Source organism: Saccopteryx bilineata, chromosome 8 (genome assembly GCF_036850765.1).
Source record: "Saccopteryx bilineata isolate mSacBil1 chromosome 8, mSacBil1_pri_phased_curated, whole genome shotgun sequence".
NCBI lineage: Eukaryota > Metazoa > Chordata > Mammalia > Chiroptera > Emballonuridae > Saccopteryx > Saccopteryx bilineata.
In genome coordinates this window covers 27,791,559-27,814,279 of record NC_089497.1, presented here as the reverse complement: position 1 = coordinate 27,814,279, position 22,721 = coordinate 27,791,559, and the positions used below count along the sequence as shown (strand labels likewise).

The 22,721-nt window shown below is 37.3% G+C and overlaps 1 protein-coding gene across 2 annotated transcripts in view; it reads right to left on the bottom strand.

The window, feature by feature from the left end:
- ABI3BP (ABI family member 3 binding protein) overlaps nt 1-22,721 on the bottom strand; it is a 254,121-nt gene that overhangs the window by 116,191 nt on the left and 115,209 nt on the right. For both annotated transcript variants that reach the window (XM_066240657.1, XM_066240658.1), the window contains exons 7-12: nt 19,493-19,541; nt 18,455-18,526; nt 17,435-17,527; nt 11,333-11,410; nt 9,023-9,097; nt 6,770-6,844 (exon numbers count right to left, since the gene is read on the bottom strand). In XM_066240657.1, coding sequence (XP_066096754.1) covers nt 6,770-6,844; nt 9,023-9,097; nt 11,333-11,410; nt 17,435-17,527; nt 18,455-18,526; nt 19,493-19,541 — 442 coding nt within the window. The remainder of the gene's footprint in view (nt 1-6,769; nt 6,845-9,022; nt 9,098-11,332; nt 11,411-17,434; nt 17,528-18,454; nt 18,527-19,492; nt 19,542-22,721) is intronic.

The window sequence follows — 22,721 nt, the reverse complement described above, 5'->3', positions numbered from 1 at the left end:
CCTGGTCAAGGCACATATGGGAGTTGATGCTTCCTGCTCCTCCCCCACTTCTCTCTCTCTCTGTCTCTCCTTTCTGTCTCTCCCTCTCCTCTCTAAAATGAATAAAAAATAAATAAATAAATAAATAAAGGAAAATTTATAGTTGCTATTATTATTAATAACCCTTTGAGTAGTATAAACATTCATGTACATCTTCGTGCCTCCTGACCATCCAGAGTACAATCATAATAAAAAATTTTATTTTAAAAATGTGTAAGGCAACATTACAAAAAGGCAAATGTATGTTCTGGTTTCTATAAATTGGTTATCAAACAAACATAATTTTAAGATAGTAAAACTGTAACTGGAACTAATTCCATTTTTTGAAAAAAAAATTTCACTTCCAGGAGTCAGCAAGATGAAAAAAACCCACTGCTCAAAGGGTTAGACATCTATAGCAATTCAAGAAATTTTGAAGGGTAAGAAGAGAATGCATCTAATGCAAGAATTCACTGTATTAAGAAAGTCGTGCCCTGGCCGGTTGTCATCGGTAGAGCGTCGGCCTGGCGTGCGGGGGACCTGGGTTCGATTCCTGGCCAGGGCACATAGGAGAAGCGCCCATTTGCTTCTCCACCCCCTCCCCCTCCTTCCTCTCTGTCTCTCTCTTCCCCTCCCGCAGCCAAGGCTCCATTGGAGCAAAGATGGTCCAGGCGCTGGGGATGGCTCCTTGGCCTCTGCCCCAGGCGCTGGAGTGGCTCTGGTCACGGCAGAGCGTCGCCCCTGGTGGGCGTGCGGGGTGGATCCCGGTTGGGTGCATGCGGGAGTCTGTCTGACTGTCTCTCCCCGTTTCCAGCTTCAGAAAAATACAAAAAAAAAAGAAAGTCATAACAGGGAACCCCCTATGTACTGTGAATTATATTAATTACACATTATTTCTAAGATATAACAACCCAATGAAAAAAAATGTATAATTAATAGATGGGAAAACTGAGGATCAAAGAGGTTAAATCACTTGTCTAGAGCCACATAAATAGCAAATATTTGAGCTGATTTTTTTGGGGGGGTACAGTGAACTTTATTGATGGTACACAACAAAGTAGGGCTTCCTAAGCCCCTCCCCTTCTTCAAGGGGTCTGGGATGGAAACTGCAGGTCAGGTTCCCAGTATGTTGGGGGATAGATCTGGGGCAATAGTTGAGCTCTGTCTCATCCTGTAGCTCACTGATTAGTGAACACATTCACAATGTGAACTAACTTCAGGGAATGGCCAGCTTTTCTTATAGTTCACTTGCTCTTTCTTAAAAATCTAGAAGGCACCTGGCTCTAATAAAGACATCTGACTTACTCTATTGCACTATTTTGTGAAAATATCAAAGCAAACTATTTGACATCATTTCACTTTTAATATGAAGTGGTTTGTTGGAGAAATGAAAGAAATGAACGAGGATCTCATTATTGCTCCTCTACTTATTCAAAGGCAAGTCTCTCACATGTCTTTTTAAGAGAAAATGATCATTTTATTTTGTTTCCAGGGACTTCTGAAAGATCAGTATGATGGTATAACTATAACTCTTTGAATATCTTAATAGAAAATTGTTATGTATATACAAAATTATATTATTCCAGGGAAGAAGTAATCCGACAAGAATATGCACATACATGCAGTGCACAATTTATAAGGGTGGGGGTAGGGTAGAAGGTACTGAGAGTTTTTCTGGAACTCATTCTATAATAACACAGAAATAATAGTCAACTGGCCACCTTCCAACAGAACATAAGACCAATTTTACTTATCATCAGAGAGACTGACTTTTCTGAATGCTTGTCATAAGCACTGAAGTATTTCTAAAATGTGGCCAACTTTCTTTTAAAACAGACTGTATAAATAAGTTGGCATTCTGGTATGTAATTATAGGGCAGATTTTTGTAAATTTTTTCCTATACTTTAAGGAGAATTGCACTTGCCAAGAGAATCAAAATCAATCAGTCCTACTTAATTGTACTTTAGAGAAAGTTAAATATAGTAAAATACAATTCAAATGAGATTTGAAAATGTAGCAGTTATGCAAGATAAGGACAAATAGGCTGAAAATGGGAAAGGATATGTTTGATGACTGCACTTCTCAGATTTCCTGAAATATTCCAAATTCCGAATACCTTGTGCCATTCTTGTCATAAACTATTGAAATGACCCAGGGATTTCAATATTCAGCAAGCAAGTTAGAATTTCCACACAGCATTTTATATCCAAAAGTAATACAGAAATCCTTTGGAGAGCATTCATTCTGGTGATTTGACACAGAATATGAAGGAAATGTGGAAAACAAATCAAGTAAATGCTGAAGCAAAATGAATTTTACAAATGGTATTGATAAATCACGTTTAATGGTTGATAACGAGAACAGCAGCCTCTGGCATCCAATGTTGGTCAGCTAGGCTTGGTGTTCTACCGCTGAACAAACAATGTGAAAGACACCAGTATCAGACAAAACCACACGGTGACTAAGATGGATTGAGACAAAAACAAGAGCACTCCGTAATTGTGTGGAACAAAACAAATGAATGTAAAAATGACTGTCACCACCATCTGATTAATCTAACTAACTGCTGCTTCTTTAACCAATCACAAGTTTAGCTTCACTCTGTTCTTCTTGTCTTCTTGTTAAAAATTATTAAGATGTTCAATCACAGAATTATTTTACTTTCTGACAGCATTGTATCCAGAACAAAGCTTCATTTCTTTGGACCCTCCCCAGAATCACCTAACAAAAGACCAAATCCTACAATAAGCCCTTCATCTTACTAAAAGTGCCCACAGTTTCTCATGGCATGTATTTTCTATTGTTGCAATGAGTAAATAAACTTAACTTTGTTCATATATAGTTATGTTCCTGGTGGTCTTTGGTTGAAGTTTGTTGACAGGGTAAATATAGATGCATTGTATCCCAACAGAGAAAACAAAGCATGTTAATTTTGCTAGTCATTATATACCAGCTAAACTTTATCATTTCTTCAAAGGATAGAACAACTAAAAATAGGATTGATGGTTTTATGGACCAGAATTCAAGTACTATCTATACCTATTTCTCTCCTTAATTTTCAAAATGATTGCATTTGAAAGCCATGTGAGTAATTGGAAAATAAAATAAATAATCATACACATTGAAACTAAATAGGTAATAGATAAACAGTACTTGTATAAAATACACACAAAATCAATCACAAAAAATAAGAAAGGGTAAAATCAGTAAAAGAATGGCATGACTGTATCACCTCTTTAAAATCACAAATCATGCATATGATAATTTGAAATTTAACATGTTAGGAAGATGCCATGCAACTCTTATACACGAGTTCAATGTAGGCATTGTGCACATTAGGAAAAACAAGACAAATCAATCAACCACTTTGAGAAACCAATCTTGTATTGATTTGAGTCCTCTTGTTCTATAATTTACCACATTTGATGACCCTTATGTGCACCATGTAAAATATTACAGACTGCAATGATAAGATACTAGTACTTCTCAAACTATAATGTTCATACAAATTACCTGGAGATCTTGTTAAAAGGCAGATTCTGACTCAATAGAGCTGGAGCAGAGGACAAATTTTGCCTTTTAAAAAACTAACTCCTCAGTGATCCCAAAGCTGCTGATCCAAGGATCATATTAAGTAGTGGAGATATACAAATTAAATGTAAGGGCAAGCTAGGAAGTTCTGGGGCTAATGCCTGCCATCATTACCTACTGAACTGTTATAGCCTATGACAATCACAACACTTCATCCAAAGAAGGTTGGAGTTTCCTGGCAGCATAAAGTTGCCCTGGCAGTAGTGAGGTAACTAAATAATAAAACTGCTTCCTGCCATATTAACCACTATTTACAGTCCAAAAGGGAAAAGTCAGAATATTCTTTGTTGAAACTAAAGGCAAGAAGAACTCTGCCTTTAATAGAATTTCTAATCTCATCTATTTTTGTCTCTCTTTAACTCTACAACCTTTACTTGCCAACATATTCTCTCCATTCTCAATGTTTGGTACAATTTGGGCTTTATATATAACTCATGCTCTAAGCCAGGGGTCCCCAAACTTTTTACACAGGGGGCCAGTTCACTGTCCCTCAGACCATTGGAGGGCCGGAGTATAAAAAAAAAACTATGAACAAATCCCTATGCACACTGCACATATCTTATTTTAAAGTAAAAAAACAAAACAGGAACAAATACAATATTTAAAATAAAGAACAAGTAAATTTAAATCAACAAACTGACTGGTATTTCAATGGGAACTATGGGCCTGCTTTTGGCTAATGAGATAGTCAATGTCCGGTTCCAAATTTGTCACTGCTAGCCATAACAAGTGATATGACATGCTTCTGGAACCGTGACATGTGTGTCTGGCATCGCCGGAAGTAGTACTGAACGTGAGCGACACCGTGCTTTGTGGTGCCACCACATACAGTACTCCAGGAGCACAGGACGCGGATGCATGGTGAAACGTCACATGGTTTCCTTAAGACTTTGGTCAGTTTGTTCCTGAATAATCATAGATAGCAGAACACTAGAGGATGATCAAGGGAAACTTTCAGGGACCCTGGTGTCCTCTATGTTAAAACTCAACAGCTAAGAGATACAAGGGACCTCAGAATTAATCTAGTCCACTGAGCCTTTATGGTATTTAGTTTGGGAGATGTGATGTTCAGGAAGGACATGGGAGTCAGGCCAAGCCTGCTATAGTGCAGCAGACAAATCATCACACGTGCCCCGGAACAGTTGTTCCTTAGTCACAGTGCAACTGTGCCTGTGTGACAGCTAATAGGACTAGAGGCTCAGTGTGAAACTCTACTCACAGCCCAGATTTTGTACTCAGGTGACCTAAATTGCTGAAAGTATTTTTTGTTCCTACATGAAGTAATTGCACTAAAGCAGGGATCAGGAACCTTTTTGGCTGAGAGAGAGCCATGAATGCCACATATTTTAAAATGTAATTCCATGAGAGCCATACAACGACCCGTGTACATTATACATTATCCAATAAAAATTTGGTGTTGTCCCAGAGGAAAGCTGTAATTGGCTCTAGCCACCCACAACCATGAACATGAGTGGTAGGAAATGAATGGATTGTAATACATGAGAATGTTTTATATTTTTAACGTTATTATTATTTTTATTAAAGATTTGTCTGTGAGCCTGATGCAGCCATCAAAAGAGCCACATCTGGCTCACGAGCCATAGGTTCCCGACCCCTGCACTAAAGTTTCTGGACCAGTGACTAGGGGAACTATGGCTTACAAAGATATAATTTGAGACTTCTCTGGATTGGCTGACAACTATAGTCAATCTTCAAGTGTTTTCTCACTAGAGAAAACTAGGGGAGATCCTAATGACAGACATCCTTACTTTATTTGATACATCCTTATATCTTTTGTTGAGATCTGAGCCCATTACACATATCAGAGAAAAAAATAATTTGACTAAGAACTATGTATCTGAAGGCTCATCTTATCCTTTCTCAAACCTGTCCTGTATTGGACTCCTTACTGGAGAATTCCACAAAATGTTGGTTATACAACTTTATTACCTGAACTTCTAACTACATTATATACTATATTATATGTGTTTCAAAAAACTCATATCTAGAAGGTACACAAAAATTTAAAATACAAACAAGTAAAATAAAAATCATGAAAATAATCACATAAGTGGTTTCTGAGGTTTTCTTATAATTCTCATATGCTGATATCCTCTTTAGTTGACTGCTAATTATCAAAGAAAAGATACACAGGAGAAAACTTTTGTTTGAGAAAAATCTATCTTTAGAAAAGAAAAGCTATCTCCCTTAATCAGTGTTAGCGGTGTAACACAAAAGAATTCTCAAGAGAAAAAAAATAATCCAATTGCTACCACTACAAAAGAGCAAACTAAGACCCAGAAAAGTAGAGAAAAATAGCTAAACTATATGGTTAGAGGGAAAAACCAGAATTGGAACCAAAATCTATTATTAATACCAAGACCTGTAGTCTTCCCTCTATATCACAATAGGCTTACAGATTTTAGGACTTAGTAATAATATCTTGCACATAGTAGGATCTCAAATGTTCATTGTTGATGAATATAAGGTATGGTATGAGGGGCAATGCGAGTCACCTATCTGCCCCCACTCAGCTAGCTTTGCTGATTTCCACCTGCAGGCTTAGTTGCTCTTTAGTGAGGAAATCAAGGCTGACTTGAGGGCCCATAGGGGCTGGGAAGCTTTTTTAAAGTTGGACACTGGATGCAATGGCTCATCACTGGTCCTTGGGCTCCAAATCATTCAGCTTCTCCCAGGTACCTAGTACCATGGTTGGCACATAAAAGGGGTTCAATAAATAGCAATAATTGCTACTCAAAAAAAGTTCATGGCTGAAAAAGAAGCAAATGTCTATCTGCAAGGTAAACATTAAATTCATACTGTTAAGTCAGACCCATGGTTCTTATTTTTGTTACCACTCTCCTGACAGTAAAGAGATCTCTAGAAAATCAATGAGCCAATGTGTAGTTCATCTTCCAGCCAAAGTTCTAATTAGATGTCCAGATGTTAAAATACAGATCTTTAAAACAAATGCAAAAACATTTTGCTTTTTACTGAGAAAAAGATGAGATTCATTTAAGTATCAAGAATAAATTACAGCTTTATCATTAACTACAATATTAGTATATTGCTAATCAACAAAGGAACCTATAAAAAGAAAAAATGAGAAGTTATTAAATACTGTTGTTCCAATCTATTTTTAAAAAATAATGCAATTACCAGTTTGAGGCAGTAGAACTTTGGAATCTTCAGATGGTTTAGCTAGAGGTACAGTCCATGGCTTTTCACTTGAAGCTACAGCAAAAAGAAATGGAATTGGCTGAAGACTTTGGGGGGAGGACAAAGAAAGGAAATAGGTTGCTGATATGGTTGACTACCAGAATCCTGCAATGAAAAGCACATACTGATGCAATCTAAAGCCATCTATCAAGGATACATCAATATGCACCCATCCCGAGAGCATTGGATCAATGATTAGAGAGAGACCCAAGTCTGACGCTGTTCTTTCAGCATTTTTGAGAATAGGAAATTAACTTAATGAGCTATGTGAAATTAACCGACTGATGAGTACTACTAAATTTATTTTAAAAATCCAACCAAACAAATGGTTTTTTTGTTTGTTTTAACCAAATCAACCACTTGTTTGGCCAACTTAATGGAATCCATCAGTTCATTGAGGTTTGCAGAGGTGGGTCCCAGGAAAAGCATCCTCCAGAATTAAGCAATCGCCACCCACATTTTAACACCAGATTGCAGGTGCTGTTGTTACCCAAGGTGCCCCCAGGTTTCTCAAAAGGGAAATGTGCTTTTGCCTGAGGAAATTCTGGAAGTCTTTTCAGAACTGTAAAGAAACACATAAGTAATGTTATGACTTAAAATGTAAGTAACAGAGAAAAAGATTTGGCTAAAACAAAAAACAAACACAAAAAAGCAAATTATTCAGGTTAAGTAAGGAACTGTTAGTATTTCTTAAGCCTGTGTTTCAAACTGGATAATATGATAAAGTTTCTTTTCCTATTTTCTTTTCATAATTGTCACTATATTTAAGGAGTTTGAGCTCTTTTCATTTCTGTTAAATTTGTTTCTTAATTTTCTCAGCTATATATATGGTGCTCTTAGATATATTATTCCATTGAGAGTCAAACCAAGTACCGAACAAATCTGTACTAGAAAATGTTCATCTACTAGCTTTTAAAATTAGGATTTTGGTAACTACATGGCTTGATATTTCAGTTCACCCCCATCAACAACTTTTGATATTTCACTCACAGAGAAATCTGAAAAATTCAAGAAGCAGTCTGCATAAATATAAATATATCCTCTCTGTAAAGAGAAACAATTGACTGAAAGGTATTTAGGGAAAATGTAGAAAATAATTTATCTAGTGGCACAATAATTTTTAGTGAAAAGAATCAAATATAACATCACAATATAACTACCAAAAAGAAACACAATGGAAGAATTTGTTATATAGAGAGACAGACTCCTTAGAATCCTAAATTATAAAATACAGATTTTATAGCATTTAAAAACTAGGTGTTAGTTTATTGTTATAATCCAAGTGTCCTTTCTTTCCTGTGAGGAGATGAATTTGAATAAATTAGCCTAAGAACTTCTTTCAACCATGATTAAGTTCCCAAGGCAATAATAAGCTACAGTGTTGAATAATTTTTACCTAAAGTGCTCAGTGGTAATTCAAACCTAGGTGTTAGAATAGTTTGCAGTCTGTCTGGGATCCTTTCGCTGAGAACTACAATAAGGAAGAATTCATTTAGCAACTGTATGAATGAGGATTTGATGTTGAGGCTTAACCGCAATCATTCATGTGACGCAAGCTCAGAGTGTGCGCTAGGCAGTTGATGCCTTTCATGGCACAGCTGTCTTTCCCTGGAAAAGTTTTATATAGCTGTGTGAATTTGAAGGGGCACTTTCAAAAGGCCGTGGTGTGGCATGGATGATCAGCATCACAGGGACAGAACAAAACACATGCTGCTCCTTTTCTTCAGAAGCGAGTGAAGCAAGTAAGAGTCTCTTGGGCCAAGAAGCAGCTAACATGCGTGGCACGAAATTCTCATCAGAAGGCATGACACTTTCGGGGACTCTCCTCATATTTAGTATACAGATGACTTGGAACAGCCAATCAAAACAGAAAGCACAAACACAGTCAAGACTTCCAGGTTTCCCCCACCTCTCTAAGCTTTCTGGGTTAAAAGCCTGGCATTATGTTTTTCTATATATCCCCCCAAAAAACTGGTGAAAAGGGTGTGCAGCTAGAGGTGCCTAGAGCGTCATTTACCAGGATCAAGGCATGTTGTTAACTCCTTAATGAAACTGCTCCAGGAGATAGTAAGATTCACTACTGCCAGTAAGGAGAAAAGAGATGGGGGGAAGCTAAGATAAGTGGGTTACTTTCCTTTTCTATGAATGTTGGGAGGGTCGTGTTTGTTTTAGAAAGAAACCTCTTGGAATTACCCAGCGTTGTTTCTGAAACGTCTAATGCACTAGACACAGTGGGCTTAGTGGTTCTTGGAACTGATTCAGGAGTCACTGGAAAGTAAAAAAGACAACTTTACAAATTAAGATAAAATCATGAAACAATCAAAGACCATAAGACATTCGTTGTCCTTTAGAATTAATAATGACACACAGCTCATTACCCCTCAAGTTACTCATGTTAAGGATTCCCTTGCTTGCTTGCTCCAGGTGCCTGATCTGACATTGCTTCCAACATTTCCTCTCTGGTTTGGTCCACTTTCCTCGTGTTACAAAAAGCTCACTGAACTGACCTCCATGAAAGTACTTCTCAGTTTAATCATAACGTCTAATTTGTCTGCCTTTCAGGGCTTAGCACAATGTCAGCCAGCACATGATAAATGTTGATTAAATAAATTAATTCATCGGCAAATAAAATAAAGATCCAGGGCAAAAAAGGTTTATTTAGAATGATTATATTATACGATTTCTCTCTTTCAAACTGCAGTCAACATGTAAAGGTTGAAATTATGATAAGGATTCAAATGATCAACCATAAATTTCAAGTGCTAGCTCAAAGGCAAAGATGACCTCAGCTAAATAGCTTTTAAGAAATAAGAACCAGGACCACTGAGATCTGGAATAAATTGTGAGCTAGACAATTCCATAATTTTTGCAGAGTAAGCACTTGTGGTAACACAGTAACACTGAATAATAAGTCATAGTGTTTGAGTAAGTGTTTCTGAAGTGGAAAATTCTGAAAAAGGTTTACCAGAGAAATAAGCAATCTGTAGAGTCTCCCATGAGATATATGCCAAGTGAAGAAAGTATTAATTGGGTAGAATCTTTGAGGCAGAAAGGAAGTTGGAGCCATCCACTGGGTCATGCCTATGTTTCTGTCGGTATCATACAATTATATTGAAATCAGAAAACTACCTAAGAATTTTATCCAAATAGATTATTTCAGCATCTTGAATAGCTTCTACCTCCGCTCTAACTCCCAGGATGTTGAGGGTTGGAAGGTCCATCTTTCTCCTTTAGGCAAAAACACGTACTTCTTGCTTTGTCAAAAATATCCCTACTTGAATTGGTTTCTTGAAAGCAAGTTATAATACTTCCCCACCAATCTTTAGCTTCTTCGGACCAGTTATGAGTCCAGGAGTTTAGTACAAAATAAATACCAATTTATAGAAATTTTATGAATTAAAAATTTTACTTTAGTTTGGAATTACTTTGCTAAATGTTGATTTGGAGAAACTCTTGCCAGATGTTTGTTTAACTGATCCCTAGATGAGGTGCTATTGCTGTGGGAAAAACTCTGTAGTTCAGAGAATAATGTGTCCCCAGAGGGCTGGACTTGGGCAGTTAAATCATAGAAAAAAATGCTGAATGTTTGTTAGTGATGGCTGATAAACTGTGGGGAAAATGTGCACTATGTTTATTCTTTGAAGGGTTTTTACTGAACTATATTATCCCTGTCTATATTAGGTTTGTTAATCCTTTAAAGATATTGTTGCTAAACAATATAAATCTCAAGCTATGCATTTGTGAGGGATATTGGCATTTTGCTCAATTGATCACCTGTGATAGTGAAGAAACAAAAAATGGTCTCATGTCCTCACATAAAAAGAAAGCAACAAAACCAGGTATTACATTTTAGTATAAAAATATTTCAGGCCCTGGCCGGTTGGCTCAGTGGTAGAGCACTGGCCTGACGTGCAGAAGTCCCGGGTTCGATTCCTGGCCAGGGCACACAGGAGAAGCGCTCATCTGCTTCTCCACCCCTCCTCCTCTCCTTCCTCTCTGTCTCTCTCTTCCCCTCCCGCAGCCGAGGCTCCATTGGAGCAAAGATGGCCTGGGCACTGGGGATGGCTCCTTGGCCTCTGCCCCAAGCGCTAGAGTGGGTCTGGTCGCAACAGAGCGACGCCCCCTCGTGGGCAGAGCGTCGCCCCCTGGTGGGCGTGCCAGGTGGATCCCGGTTGGGCACATGCGGGAGTCTGTCTGACCTTCTCTCCCTGTTTCCGGCTTCAGAAAAATACAGAAAAAAAAAAATTCAGAATGTTGAGGTATCAACTTTCACACAGAGTGAAAAATACAGTTACCATTTTACATATCAGTTATATCATTCAATAGTTCATTTTGCCTCTGCTATTTTTTCAAACATAGAATCACTGATCATTTTGTGCTTACAATAAAAATGAATTTTCTTCTGGCTCTTCACTGAATAAAGAGTACAGGCTTGTCAATCACTTACTATTTGAAAAAATATTACTTATTCTTTCAAAGTAAACAAAACAGGGATCTCATTACCTGTTATGGACTGTGCTGGGATTTTTTCTACCTTTGGTGTTTTAGATTCAGCTGGTAAGGCCAAGGTTTCATTCTTAGCTAAAAAAATTCAAAGAACAAACAATTTACCTCACTTCCTTATAACACAGTGTCTAAATATAATTTATTCAAAACATAATCAAGTAACATACTAATTCTAGAAATCCATTATTCTCTTGTTCTTTCTCATAGGCAGTCAACAAATTTATTACTCATTTCTACCACAAATTACCATGAATAGATGACAGTGTTTAGAATTTCTTTTTATTAACTCTCAGTAATTTTTTTAAGATCTAAGTTGGCATTAGAATGAAGAAAAAAATCACAGCCCAATACTTGGATAACTCTTAAGTTGCTCTGATTCACATACTTTAAGGCATATATTGCATTGAAAATACTCCATGGAATTTTACATTAAGTACTCCTAATTTAAAAAAAAAATCAATGAATAGAAAATTTCCATTATTACACATGTAAAACATGCAACAGGTTATGCCACTGAAATTTTAGAAAAGCACAAATAACACAAATGAGAAACTAAATTATTTGAAAATATTTGTGGCAAAAAATATCAACAGTAAGTTACTTGAGCCACATTTTAATAAAGGGATTTTATTTTGGTCACCATGAGTATTCAGTGTAAAGAATAAAAATAATCTATCCCTTCATTTTTTTCCTCTTTAGACAATTATTCAAGAAACTTCCTTCTAAAATTTAGTTATTCTTTTTTAAAAAAGTACATTTCAATACCAGAGTTTCCCAATGATTAAGATATTTCCCATTTTAAAAATGCACCAAGGATTAAGTGGATTCAGCTATTTTGGACACAAAATCAATGACCTACTTGTAATATTTTGAAACAGTCCAGTGGCTGTTTTGAAATTAATGAAAAAATTTTGAATTAATGAAAGAATTAATTCATTAATTAATTCAGTCTTCAGAATTTCTTCTTATTAACTCAGTAATTTTTTTAAGATCTAAGTTGGCATTGGAATAAAGAAAAAATCACAGCCCAACAGATTGAATTAATTTCATTAATTTTGAATTAATGAAAGAATTAATTCATCTTTGAGATACCCTGATTATATCGCCTTGAACTGATTATAATTAGATGAGATATTTTAAAGTCCGAAAGGCTGTTCTTGGATTTCTCAACTTTGGCACTATCGAAATTTTGGGCCGAATAATTTTTTGTTGGGTGCCTTTCCTTTGCTGTGGGATGTTCAGTAGCACCCCTGCCTTTACCAACTGATTCCACTAGTCCTTTCATAGTTGTGGCAGCCAAAAATGTCTCCAGACATTGCCAAATATCCCCTGGGGGACAAAATTGCTCTCTGTTAAGAACTATTGATATAACCTGTTCTCTCAAAGTTCTTTGAGGATGCTTTGTAACCTCCTTTTGAAGTTCATATCACTGTTGGAAAGACCATTTTATTCTCTTCAGTTGATATGGGCATAAAATACATATTTCCTTGTGATGGACAAAGGCAGTAACAAAGTTATCCCTTTCACAATGTTACTAGAAGCCAATAAATTTTTAACCTGTATTATAGAAGCATTCAATAGATTCATAACAGAGCTAATTATTTTCAGGAGTGATTTAAAATGCTAGAAATAGGTGTCACAAATGCTACATACTTGCCGTATCATATCAAATTGCCAAGTGTGCACTTTGAACTCACGTGTACTTGACGTTACACAGTATGTGTGCACAATGGGAATGTTTAATACCATTGTTCAAATTCAGTTAGCAGGGCGTAAGAGAAGAGACTCTATTTCTAGAATAATAATAAACACAGATCCAGTAAAAGTTAATGAAAATTCTTTCTACAATTTCTAAATTTGATTAACCTTTTTTTTTTCCCCTGCCTTTTTTGTAGTCACTGCTTTTGTTTGGAATCATTGTGATGGTTAGCACAGGAAAAAACATTCATGTTACAAATTTTTATGAGGCAAGCTCTGGTTCTGTTATTTTCAGCATGTACCGTAAGAAAGTGTTTACTCTTATTTTTCAAATATAAGATTGCAGGTTCTTGTTTAATGGTCTTTGTTCAGTGTCCTCTAATCCTTTAGGTCACATTTGCTAATTCTCTCATTCCTCTGTAACATACTATGTTCTTGGTGGTTGTCTGGCTGACTAGGACTGTTTACTTATTTATTTACTTACTAATTTATTTTAACTTCCAGATCCTAGACTTTCATGCAATGTTCTAAACTGCTTTGCTTTAGCTTCTTATATTCTGAACATACCCTTTAGCTGGCAATAACCTTAACCTAAAATTAGGCTGAAAAAGAAGAAAGATAGGTAAACTACCTTCCCGAAAGAGAATTGTATTCTTTAGACATCACCATTTCTTACAAAGGCACATTGCTTTTCTAAATATTGTATTTCAGGATCAGAGAAATTGGTACACGAGAAATATTTAAATGGAGGCTTTTTATGTTTCCTATCAACCCTGAGCACTATCCATGTACAAGTGCAGCCCTTGCTACAAGCTGAACAAAATGCCATCCGAATGACCTAAAACCCTGGAAATTCCTTTTCCTCTCTAATTCTTCTGTACCTTTTTTCAACACTGTTGTTTCCTTTCATTTTTGGCAAGCTAAGTCTTGGCTTTGGCAAACCCTTTGTATATCCCTGGGAGATTGGATGTAATACTAGCTTTCTTGTTTATGTCTCTCATTACTCACATCATGTGTTCTTAGGACAAAAAAGTAATTTCTTGATGCCCCATGATGGACCCTGCTAGAATGAAGATATTATTTTTAAGATTTACTCCATAGAAAATAGGACTTTTTAAAAATTGCAGGGATAAATAACCCCAAAAAAGTTTATTTCTCCCTTGATAATCTAAATATATTCACATTAAAAAGATACAGTAAATTTCAAATGTAATTTTTAAACACAATCTGTTAAGATGGTACATTTGGCCCTGGTCAGTTGGCTTAGTGGTAGAGCGTCAGCCTGGCGTGCAGGAGTCCCAGGTTCGATTCCTAGGCACACAGGAGAAGCGCCCGTCTGCTTCGTCACCCCTCCCCCTCTCTTTCCTCTCTGTCTCTCTCTTCCCCTCCCGCAGCCAGGGCTCCTTGGGAGCAAAGTTGGACTGGGCTCTGAGGATGGCTCTGTGGCCTCTGCCCCAGGTGCTAGAGTGGCTCTGGTCGTGACAGAGCAACGCCCCAGATGGGCAGACATCGCCCCCTGGTGGGCGTGCCGGGTGGATCCCGGCCGGGCGCATGCGGGAGTCTGTCTGACTGCGTCCTGCGTCCCCATTTCCAACTTCAGAAAAATACAAAAAAAAAAAAAAAAAAAAAAAAAAAAAAAAAAAGATGGTACATTTGATGGAGTTCCTGGGCATTTTCATACATACTGGCTATCAAGTTTTTCAATGTGTGAAAAAACTTACCAGTGTTAAATTTGACAGGTGTTTCCCCAGAAATACAAATTTAAAAAGATACTTACTATTTGAATAAAATTTTCTCTACTAAAATCACACTTAAATTTTCTCTACTAAATCACATTTAATCCTGAAGTGAATTGTACCCAGAAAAACAAAATTAAAACAAAAACAAAAATATCTACTGTTTACTCTCTAAATTAAAGAACTGGTATTAAGGTAGCATGTGAAACTTTGCAAAAAAAAAAAAAAAAAAAAGGTGGGGGCAATATCACCCAAGACTAAGGGCTAGGGAATAGGATACCATCTGATTCAAAACCGACAGCAGTGGTCTGATCATTTTCAGTCTCTCACACATCTTAGGTTTTGTAGTTTTGATGGCTAGTTTAGGAACAGAATCAGTAAGACCTGGGCTGGCTCTTTCTTCCTCTCTTTCCAAACAAGTATTTCCTAGGTGCAGGGCAAGGCAAGATGTAGGCTCCAGACAGAGGACAGGTCAGTGCGAAAGTTCTGAGCTCTGATTCCAAATACAGGTTCACTGAGGGAATTTTATTTGGAAGCTTCCTGGCTTTTAGCACACTAGCTAGAAAACGTAGAATTGAAGGGAGGTGATCGAGATTGATGAACACATTGAGGATACGCAGCCTAGAGTCATGTTCAATTTTCATCATATCACACCTCCTTCCATATTTATCAACAGCCCGAGACATTCTCCAGAAACTTTAGAGGGGTGGTTCTCAAAGTATGGTTCCCAGACCAGTAATATTAGCGTCACTTACTCACAAGAAATGCAAATTCTCAGGCCCCACCCCCGGCCTCCTGGATCAGTAACTCTGGAGGTGGGCCCAGCAGTCTGTGCCTTCCCTGTCACACTGTGTGAGGCTTGATCAAGCTCGAGATCCTCTGTTACAGAGAGAATTCAAACTAAACTGATGCTGAAATACAGCAACTAACTTAGCCCAATGACTGCTACAGTTATGCCTTGGGCTCCTTTTAAAAGGTTTTGCTGGAATTTTTAACCCCAAGGTTTTATGTTTTTTAAACACTGAAATCATAGCAGTTTCTTTCTAGAAGTAGGAAGCAGTAACAATGTCAATTAAATAATAATGCTAACAGTCCTGACCTTTATATAAGTTATTATTAAAATTATCTGTTGGTCACTTGATGGTATCAAATACAAAGTATAATTTATAACTTACTTTATTTGAAAATTATATGAATGTGTGCATTTTGAATAATTTGATAAATGTTCCTCTTCTTTTATAAATGTAAAATTTTTAATATTTTGTATAAATATAACTATTTCCCTATAGTATATGATTTAGTACCTTCAACACTCCAATTTCTCTGCCCCTTACTTTTTTCCCCCAACTTTTAAATTGTGGTAAAATTATATACATAACATAAAGTTTATGATCTTAACCATTTTTAACTGTAAAGCTTAGTAGTATTAAATCTATCAATACTCTTGGGCAACCATCACCACCATCCACCTCCAGAACTCTTAGCATCTTATGAAACTGAAACTCTGTTCCATTAAACACCAACTCCCCATTCCTCTCTTCCTTTCAGCCCCAGCAACCATCGTTCATAAGTATCTGTCTTTTTGCAATTGGCTTATTTTGCTCAGTGTAATGTCATCAAGGTTCATCAACATTGTAGCATACATCAAAATTTCCTTCCTTTTGGCCTGACCTGTGGTGGCGCAGTGGATCAAGCACCGACCTGGAATGCTGAGGTCGGTGGTTCAAAACCTTGGGCTTGCCAGGTCAAGGCACATATGGGAGTTGATGCTTCTTGTTCCTCCCCCCTTCTCTCTATCTCTCTATCTTTCTCCCCTCTAAAATGAATAAATAAATAAAAAAATAAAAAAATTTTCCTTTCTTTTTTTTTTTTCATTTTTCTGAAGCTGGAAACAGGGAGAGACAGTCAGACAGGCTCCGCATGCGTCCGACCAGGATCCACCCAGCACGCCCACCAGGGGCAAACTCTGCCCACCAGGGGGCGATGCTCTGCCCATCCTGGGTGCCGCCATGTTGCGACCAGAGCCACTTTAGCGCCTGAGACAGAGGCCACAGAGCCATCCCCAGCGCCCAGGCCATCTTTGCTCCAATGGAGCCTTGGCTGCGGGAGGGGAAGAGAGAGACAGAGAGGAAAGCGCGGCGGAGGGGTGGAGAAGCAAATGGGCGCTTCTCCTGTGTGCTCTGGCCGGGAATCGAACTTGGGTCCTCCACACGCTAGGCCGACGCTCTACCGCTGAGCCAACCGGCCAGGGCCTCCTTCCTTTTTAAGGCTGAATAATATTCCATTATATGTAGAAACCACATTTTGCTTATTCATTCATCTGTCAAACATTTGATTTGCTTCCAGGTTTTAGCTACTGTGAATAATGTTACTGTACTTATGGGTGTACAAATATCTTTTTGAGAACTATTTTCAACTCTTTTGGTTATATACTTAGAAGTGGAACTGCTGGATCCTGTTGTAATTCTATTTTTAATTTTTTGAGGAGTGGTCATGCTGTTTCCATAGCAGCAATTCCATTTTAAATTCCTATCAATAGCACATGTAACTGACCCTTTTACTTTGAGATCCCAAGTAGCTCATTGTCTAAATTCCTGATCTTTTAAGAAAATCGATATTAGTACTCAGTCACTGAAAAGTTTAATCACAGAACTTTGCTGCTTACCTAATTGCGTCTTGATTGCATCTGAAATATCAAACATTATGGATGTAGGGAGTTTTACGGTACTTTCATTAAGACCAGGAATAACAAGGTGGACTGCAAGAAAATGGAAGTAAAGATGAGAGAAAGAAAATGCATCATATTAGTAAATATGAAGTTTAGAACAAATTTTGCTTAGTCAATTTTAGTCAAAACTGTAAAAATTTGAAAAAATATGACAAACTTTTAAACAGATATATTTTATACGCAGATCTTTTATACTACCTAAATCCTCCGGCTTTTGAGCAATGGACTCAAAAATTGTAAAATGGCTCCCCTGACCAGTGTTGGCACAGTAGATAGAGTGTCAACCTGGGATGCTGAGGACCCAGGTTTGAAACCTGAGGTTGCAGGCATGAGTGTGGGCTCACCGACTTGAGTGTGAGATCATAGACATGACCCTATGGTTGTTGGCTTGAGCCTACACATTGCTAGTTTGAAGCCCAAGGTCACTGGTTTGAGCTCAAGGTCACTGATTTGAGCAAGGGATCACTGGCTCAGTTGGAGCCCCCCAGTCAAGGCACATATGAGAAGCAATCGATGCTTTTCATCCCCTTTTCTGTCTGTCTCTGTCACTCTCTTGCAAATAAATAAATAAATAAATAAATAAATAAATAAATAAATATTGTAAAATGGCTGTTTCATGTGCCTGGTGAACAAAGAACACCATTATTAATAATTTTTGAAAGAGAAATTCAATATGACAAAGACTCCCTCAGAACTACAACAACCCTGTGGGGTAGGTCGGATGGGTGCCATCCTACTAGGCATGAGCTAGAGTTGTATCTCTAACATATTGTAACAAAGGTAGTATCCCTTGGCTCCTAGCCTGGAATAAACACAGCCAGGATCCTAAATATTGAGAAGAAATGAACCCACATCAGTTTAACAGACCTACTCATAGCTCAAAATTCCATAAAGGCTCTATTGTCAAAATATAACTTGCCTTTCTTCATTTAGGTATAAAGTTCAAGACTCACTCACCCAGTATTGTTCCTCCAATGGGACTCTTATCTGGGGATTTAGTTGAAGCCCTGTGAGTAACATTCTGAATCACTGTTGAAATAAAAAAAAATAATAGTGGGGATGTGGGGGAGGATAGAAAGCAATAAGAAGCTAATAATATAAAGTCATGTGCTCTTAGGAAGCCTTGATCTAACTTTTCAGCTCATAGAAATGAAGTCATTGGGTTGACTACACAGCCAACGAAAGAACGAGAAGGTACGTCTTACCTTAATACCAATACCTATAAGTAACGAAGGGCTATTATTACTCTATCATAAAGTGTTTCATTCTAGTGAGTTGAAATTTTCTTTTCTGATTTCTACTCCCTGCAGCCTACTCAAATTAAAGAACTAGCACAAAGTGAGGCAAAGACCTGCTAAATAAAAAGAATTAGAAAATAGATATTCTCAAAGCTAATTGACCCTGCTTTGTGAGTACACTTGGGACATTATTTTCTTAAAGTGAAGAACAATTTTTAAGTGCCCAATATCTTCTACCAAAAACTTTCTGCACATAATAAATTCAGTTCAGTAATTTGGAAAAGTGAACAAAACAACCAAAAAAACACATAAAAAAAACTGGATGGTCAAATGAAATAATTAATTCATTTGATTAATTCTTGAAGCCTGAATGTCTTAACTTTCTCTCAAGTAACCACTAAATCACAGTTCTCATCTCATTAATCCAAATATTCTATTAATGATTTTCTTCATTATGCTAACTTAAACTAAGCCACACATATTTAATTGGCTTTTTAAAATTCAATATGTATGATTGCTTTGTCCCTAGTTGTACAACCAATGTGACTTGCCATGACTTGGCTTATTGGTTCAAGAGCCAACATTGCCTATGAACTTCTAATTTACTAGACCAGACTGATTTCTTCAGACTTTTTTTCTGAAAAATAATAATCAGAAAAGTTGAGGAAATATGTGCGATATCATTTAATTATCTCAGTTAAAAAATATATTAAAAATAGTTCTGAATACATATCCAGAGAAGACTCACAAAAATTACCTTGCTTGATGATTGTTATTGGGATCAGCTTCCTTGGGACATGTGCTGGCTGAAGAGAGAGGGAAAGCATCGGTTTTTGAGTTAGTGCTAATTTTTTAAAAATAATAGATCCAAATGGAATGTAGCCCTTTTTATATTCAGTAACGTCTCCCATGACATCGGTTTAACAGTTGCTGGAAAGATCTTTAGTACATTTATATTTGCCTCTATTTTACTGGGTTTGCTTTGTTTTACCCATAACTGTCCAAATATTTGACAGAAGCTGTTTCTTTTCTTTTTTTTAATTGAATGTATTGGGGTACATGTTTCAAGTGTGCAGCTAAATAAAACATCATTTGCTCACTGCATTGTGCACCCGTTACCCCAGGCAAAGTCTCCTTCACTCCCCACTTCCCCCCACTCTGCCCACCTCCACTTCCCCTCCACCTTGCCCTCTGACTATCACCACACTGTTATCTCTCTCTCTCTCTCTCTCTCTCTCTCTATATATATATATATATATATATATATATATATTCACCATATATTCACCCTTCACCTTTTGTCATCCACTCCCCCAATCCCTACCCTCTGACAGCTGACAGTCTGTTCCGTGTGTCCATGTCTCTGTTTCTATTTTGTTCATCAGTTTATTTTGTTCATTAGATTCCACATGTAAGTGAGATCACGTGGTACTTGTTTTTCTCTGACTGGCTTATTTTATTTAGCCTAATAGTCTCCAGCTCCATCTACATTGTCGTAAATGTAAGATTTCATGACAGAAGCAGTTTCTTAAGAACCCCCGTTCGTTTACTTAGAAACTACAACGGAAAGCTCTGGATTAAGTACTAGTTTATTTTTACTTTATTTCTGATGTGATCCAGTCAAATTCTGCCTTTACTTTCCCTCTCAAATAGAAAATAAGCCACATTATTATCTTTCTAACGCAAACAACTTTAATTATCTGAGTGTACCCAATTGCTGCTGCTGCTGCTGCTGCTACTGCACATAGCACAACCACCATGAGCTCCTGACACCATGCACTGCCTTGCCCAAGAAGGCAAGCTGGGAATCGCATCCAGACATTTCTACTTCTAAAGTCTGTATGTACTCTTAACCACTCTGTACATATTGATGCACAAGAGATCTCAGAATTAGAAGGGCAGTTCTCAGGAGGCTGTACATTTTCCCCTTTCCCAAACTGCCTTAGAGTCCCAAAGGAAATTTTAAAATCACAGAGCTACTTGATCTAGGGACAGGTATAGTGTGAACTTTAAAGGGAAGTCATCTCCAGACATAACTGTGAGCCAAGGATAAGACAGCCAAAGGAGAAACATGGGAATAGGGTAAGAGAAAGGCAGCAAATTATATACAGAAGAATTAGATTGAGTTAGAGGTAAGCATGACATTGATTTCTTTATGCTTAATTTAGAGTGCATACGTAATCCAGGTATTCTACCTACCACATCTGTTGATAATTCAGGATGCTGAATAAGATACTTACAACATAATTATGAGCAAAAGAGACTAACATGTTATCATTTTAATAAATGACATTCCTACAACCAAGAAGGGCTATGATATCAAGCTTTACTGTTGGTTATTTTTCTTCTTATATTAAAATCCTATGTTTATAAATAAATAAATAAATACATGTTTACTATAATCAGATTATTTTAATTTTTCTTTTTAAAAAAATTATTGAATTTGAGTAACTAATAAAATTATACAATTCTAGGTATATCATTCTGTAATATATCATCTGTATAGTACATTGTGTAGTAGTACTGTCTACACCCATTGACCCAGTGCAATAGAATGAATTCTGTGTCACCTCAATTCATGTTAAAACTTAATCTCTGGCCCTGGCCAGTTGACTCAGGGGACAGAGCATTGGAATAGAGTATTGGCCCAGCTATGGATGTCCTGGGTTCGATTTCCAGTCAGAATACATAAGAGATCATCTACTTCTCTTCCCCTGCCTCTCCCTCTTCTTTCCCTCTGCCCCTCCTGCAGCCCATGGCTCAATCGGTTTGAGCGTCAGCCCCAAGCAAGGGTTGCCAGGTGAATCCTAGTCAGGGTGCATGCAGGAGTCTGTCTCACTATCTCCCCTCCTCTCTCTTAAAAAAAAAAAGAACTTAATCCCTACTGAGATGGTATTAGCAGGTGGGGCATTTGAAAAGTGGTTAGGTCATAAGGGTGGAATCCACATACAAGGAATTAGTGCCCTTATAAAAAAGACCGCAGAGAGCTCCCTCCACCCTTCCACCATGCAGAAGGGAGCTGGCCGTGAACCAGGAAATGAGCTCTCACCACACACCAAATCTATCGGCTCCTTGATTATGGATTCCCCAAACCCCAGAACTATGAGAAATAAATGTTTACTGTTTAAAGTACATAGTTTATGGTATTTTTGTTACAGTAGCCCAATGAATTAAGACACCCAGCAACTTAGCCTAAGGAATTAATCAAAGTTACAAGTAATCTTATATGTGTAAGGGTGTTTATTCCCCAAGGTGAAACAACCTCATTATCCAAAAGCAGAAGTTTTATAAAATAAATTGCGGTTCGAATTTTTGATGTCTATTTAATTAAGTAGAAAAAATATGCATTATACATTAAAAGACAGAAATTTCTGTCTACAACATAACCTAATTTTATAACAAGTATTTACAGACAAAAGGCCAGAGGGAAAGAGACCATAGTTTAACAGTAGTTATTCTTATAAATTGAAATTAATTTTATTCTGTATACTTTTTTTCTATTTTCCAAACTTCTGACATGGGTAAATTACATTTCTACTTAGAAAAAGAGATCTTAATCGACAGTTTGTTCAGCCACTACCTATGCTTCTGTGCTGCATAGCTCATACATAATTGGTAAAGAAGAGTGATGTAAATATAATTTGTACATGATTTTTCCCAGGCAAGAAAAGGGGAAAAGTAGGACTAGAAGTATAAGCTCCGACAGGAAAAATAAATAAATAATAACACTCAGCTTTGATGTTGCCCTGGCAGTAGAATTTCTTTCATCTTTTTTATAAGGAAATTAAATATGAGAGCTTCTACACAAGATCCTTCCCCAGCGAGGGACAGTAAGACCCATGGAATGTCCCTATGTGTCTACCTTACTTCCGCCTGTCCTGCTCCAGCAAAAGGATCGACAGTACGTGGACTCTACCATTGCTCAGAATTTTAAATGCCTGCTGTGGCAGCCTCCAGTCACATGGGGGCCACTCGCCAGAGAAGCC